The 5,137-nt window shown below is 37.0% G+C and overlaps 1 protein-coding gene across 1 annotated transcript; it reads left to right on the top strand.

Annotated features, from left to right (window-relative positions):
* Window positions 1-3,887: 3,887 nt before the first annotated feature.
* LOC103521333 (craniofacial development protein 2-like) lies at window positions 3,888-5,120 on the top strand (the record flags this gene model as incomplete). The annotated part of the gene is made up of 1 exon (XM_008486441.1): window positions 3,888-5,120. A coding segment is annotated over exon 1 (1,233 nt), but the record flags the coding sequence as incomplete, so codon positions are not given.
* Between the last annotated feature and the right edge of the window lie 17 nt (window positions 5,121-5,137).

The raw sequence follows: 5,137 nt of genomic DNA, 5'->3' as shown, positions 1-5,137 counted from the left end.
TAGCAAGGACTCGGCAACTGACATTGTATTTCTAGAAGGCGGAAGCTTCGCTAAAGAGTGAAGTTCCTATTTCTCCCTATGAAATAAGACAATTCAGTCTCCCACTTGTGAATAGGGGCAAATCCAGCTCTATACGTCAAGTCAAGTGGTAACCTATGTCTGTGACTGGTTCTTCGGCCTGGTAAGACCACGTCTGAGGAACACAAACAAATAAAGATCGAGTCGTCTGGCGAGGACCTATGTTGCATGACTCTCTCCACAGGTAAATCGGCGAGAATGCTGTCACTACCCTGAATATAGACATGAGTTCCTAACTGTTGTACTATATTATATCTGTACCGTGTGGACATGCCATCTATTCAGAATTTACATACTGGTATGTATTCTTAATAAAATTATCTATTGTCAAAAGAAATGAACCCACTACAAGTTCAGTTTTCTCGACTCTTTTAGTCCTTGATTCACTTAAAAAGAATGAGATGCTGAGTTCTGGCTCATTTCAGAGTGATTTTTATGGCCATTTAGACATTTTAGTACTGCTAGTTGCTTCAGTATGCGTGCGACATACGCTCCTGATAAATGTAATTGTAAAAAGGTTCTCGTCAGTTGTGTAAGCCTTATCAAAAGTGCGTATGCAATGAAGACTGCAGGTACAAGAATATTAGCACTGAGGGTATGAGAAAGTCATTAAATATGAAAAGTAATCACCTTACATTTTATCTTAAGTCCTGGAAAAATTATAAAACTGTCGTACGCTGGTTTAATACCCTAAAATTATAGGTTTTTAGTCATGGATGTTTTTCCTAGTATACATATCACGGTTGAGCTAAAAGTTCTTAACTTCTCGTGTATAGCAACCATAAAACGTTAAATGGTAGGTTTTATACCCGTTCTTGAGTATGGTTATTCGAGCACGATATTGGTTACTATGAAGACCGCGTACAGACGAGTAATTACCTATTTAGAATGCATACCACATTCCTTCGATGCAATTCTTCGTAACACGTTTACGCGTCAATTTTGGTATGAGTAATCATGTATTGGGTCATACTTGTATACACCTCTTTTTTACTTCACTAATCGAGTCTTCTTATTCTAGCTATTTCATAGTTATGTCTGAAAAAGTTATAGTTAAAAAATTGGATACATTGCAATCTACATATATATCGGTCAAAAATCGTCGATCTTTTTTACGGCAAACTTTATTGTAGACACTTATGTCTATTAGTTCCTATATTTATATATAAATCTGGAGATCTCTCGCCTAAAGAGAAATTCAATTATAACATAATTGAATTCTAAAATATAGTGGTATAAGAAATATAATTCTTATTTGAACTTACACCCATAGTCAATATAAGATAATTACGCTATTGTAAATACTAATAGTTTGTAATAATACACACGGAATATAATTAAAAGTTTATTGTAATAGCTACTTGTACTAGCTAGACCTGTGAACGTGGTCTACGAAAGGTGTCTTCGCTAATCTTCTTACACCTAAAAATATGAATGTGTGCTGGTTCTTCATAGTTATTGTACTGTATTTCGTCTTCTGTAAGTACACATTCTTTTCAAGCTCTTGTCCTGAGCACGAATATACGATGATTCTTGGAAATATTAAGTTCGATAATGTTTTATTTCTCCTATGCATATGTCGAGTCTTTACAATCCATTTACTGAATCTTATCTCTTTTAAAGACGTATACAATTTTTTCAACTTTTTATGTAGTCAGTTCTGAAGTTTTAGTCTTTTTAAATGTAATGTGAGTTATTTGGGAACTTTTTGTGGAGAAATAGTCGGTGTAATGTGGATCGGATAAGATCATTCGAACTCGCGATGTCTGCATGCTGTCTATGTCTTAGTACCCCGAAACATAAAGAGATACGCTATAACTATTGACTCGACGTACAGGTGAGTTCGCTCACCGGCGGGTTGGCCTCCTATGATATGTACACTTAATGATGTCATGGTAGAGAAATGTGTTACGTCTTTAGTACTAGTTGTAGCATGTGTTGTCTGTGGATAAATATCTCTCCTAGAGTAAGTGTTTGTGAAATATAAATATTTATAAATATTTAACACAACAAGTGGTCTTGGACCGATTTATAATAACAATCTTAATCAACCGTTTCAGGATTTAATCGATAACCACGGTATAATTATATCACTACGTCTTATGACCAAAAGAGCATGATCTCTCGATCTCCACGACCAAGGGACGCTATTTGTTGGCCGACACGGTGAGAGCTGGTATAATAATTGGTTCCTTTTGTTATAATAGATTCTGATATCCGTCTCATTGTCGAAACTCTTATAGTGTGTAGATAAGGTATATTGATAGATTTGTTATTTAGTATTATTTCAACACAGTTATGGCAGCTGGTGAATCATTGTACCATATATTTCTCTTTACTTAAACCGGTCGATTTCAATGAATTTTATGTGTTCTCATTTGACAGCATGTTTTTTTGGAAGAATGAAGTCTACTCACCACAATGGGAAAGTTTCTTTGTGTCGTTGTGTGTGGTGGGTGTAATCAGGTTGGAGCATATCTGGTTTTGATTTATAAGCGGTGTATATTGAAATTATAAGTCGTCACAAAATTCGGGTGAATTACGCTCTAGTCAAATATATCATGATCAAGACTCAACAAAATACTATCGTCATCCTCTCCTTAGACTCCATATTTGTGGTCTATCTGGAGCGCTTGTAAACGTCGTATAGTTTACAGTGTCTCATTTTGATACGTGGTATTTTACCCAGCCCAACCAGCCGCCTAACCGTGTGAAAGTGTTTATAGACCATGTAAGAAAATGTATGAGTGTGTACTTGATTATAAAAGCTCTTAATTTTTCTTCTAGGGTGTGTAAAATCCAAGCGATGCACGTCGAAGTTATTCCCATATTTGGTGTTTGTGAGAAATAGAGAAGGGTACCGTTATTCTTTTCCGCTTCTCATCTCACTGGCAGGTCTAAATTCTTTACTACGCGTCTTTGCATACGCGTGTTTGTGATAATTACACAACGGACGCGAGCCTGTCACTACACTGCAGTAGCGGATGTCCTCGTCATTACGGCACTCAGTCTAAAGTTCTTAAATCGCCATAAAAAATTCACCTTAAATAGAGCCGATGATCTTCAGCATCTTCTTTTTCTTTTTAAGGGTCAAGGAGTAAAAAAGTCGGAGAAACTGAAACTTTGTAGGGGTTCATTCGCGTACACAGATAATTGTGTTCAAGTATTATACCGTGTATTGAATAGATCTGTCCACATGGTATCTGTATTAATATAATCACGAACTAGTTGACTTATGTCTATTTAGGGTGGGACAGCATTCTCCGCTGTATTTACCTTGTGGAGACGGTCGCAGACATAGGGTCTCCGCCGACTCGTCTTTATTTGTTGGTTTCCTCCAGCGTGGAGTCTTACCCGCCGAAGAACCAGTCACAGACATAGGTTACCGCTGACGTAGAGGCTTGGCTTGTGGCCCTATGTCACCAAGTGGGAGACTGAGTGTCTATTTCCTAGGAGAATAGGAACTTCACTCTTTATGCGAAGCTCCGCTTCTTGATAATTACAATGTAGTTGCCGAGTCCTTGCAAAAACTCCGCCTTCTTAACAGTGTACTATCAGTTGCCGTACCCCTAACCGCCGTGTCCTTTCCGGGTTGGTCAATTTCTAGGTTTACCTTAGAGAATAACTTCATATTAGCACGTCCTTTGATAAAATTTTCCGGAGGTAAAATATGCCCACGATCGGATCTCCGGGTGGGCACATTCTCAGGATTGTCATGTAGAAGGGAAACAGAAGAATACATCAACAACAAAAAACACGAAAGAAAGAAAATACCAACCCTCAAAATAGGAACATGGAATGTAAGAACAATGAATAAAGAAGGTAAACTGGAAAACCTAAAACAAGAGATGAAGAGATATAATATGGATATACTGGGATTGAGTGAAGTCAGATGGGAAGGAGAGGGAGAAATCACATCAGGAGAATACAAAATGGTCTACAAAGGTGGAGAGAAGAAAGAAAAAGGAGTCGGATTAATCTTTAAACAAAGTATGGACAACAACATAGTAAAGGTAATTCCAAAAAGTGAGAGAGTGATAGCTATAAAAATCACAAGTGAGCCTGTTGATACACTAATAATTCAAGTTTATATGCCAACATCAGATGCAAGTGATGAGATAGTGGATGAAGTCTACAAACAAATAGAAGAAGTAATCGATGAGAACGGAAAAGGACAGATAAGAACAATTTTGATGGGAGACTGGAATAGTGTTGTTGGAGAAGGAGGCTTTGAAAACATTGCAGGAAAATTTGGTTATGGAAAGAAGAATGAAAGGGGTGAAAAGTTATTGGAATTTTGTAAACAGTTTGGATTTTGGATATCGAATACGTGGTTCAAACAACATAAGAGAAGGCTATACACCTGGAAAAGCCCTGGAGACAGAATGAGATTTCAGATAGATTACATCCTGATAAATCAGCGCTTTAAAAACAGTGTTAAGAAGGCAAAAACATACCCGGGAGCAGATGTAGACACCGACCACAATCTCCTTGCTGCTGAAGTTAGAACGAAGCTAAAACACATGAAGAGAAGACCAACGCCCAAAAAGTGGAATACAGACAAACTGAAAACCGATGATGCAAAACCATACACAGAAGAAGTAGAGAAGAGTTTGGTAAATCAAAACCGAAGTGATGATATAAAAGAGGAATGGGATTTGATGAAAAACACAATTCTAAATTCATTGGAGAATCATGTTGGAAGAAGTGTACAAAGATCTAGAAAGGAATGGATAACACAAGACATATTAGACAAAATGGAAGAGAGAAGAAAGTGGAAAAATGATGGGACAGAACATGGAAGAAATCAGTATAAGAAACTAAATAACGAATTAAGGAGAGAAACTGACAAAGCTAGAGAAAAATGGATGGAAGAGCAATGTGAGAAGATTGAAGAACTTGAGAGATACAGCAAAACCGAAGAAATGTATAGAGTAGTAAAGAATCTAACGAAGAAAAAACCCAAACCAATATCTAAACAAGGGATGAGGAATAAAGATGGAACAATTACAACAAACTCGGAAGAAAACAAAAATATATGGGTGGAATACATTCAAGA

The sequence above is a fragment of the Diaphorina citri genome, unplaced genomic scaffold (assembly GCF_000475195.1).
Source record: "Diaphorina citri unplaced genomic scaffold, Diaci psyllid genome assembly version 1.1 scaffold5008, whole genome shotgun sequence".
NCBI classification, from domain to species: Eukaryota; Metazoa; Arthropoda; class Insecta; order Hemiptera; family Psyllidae; genus Diaphorina; species Diaphorina citri.
The sequence above is the reverse complement of the archived record's forward strand: the minus strand, read 5'-3'. Positions and strand labels throughout refer to the sequence as shown.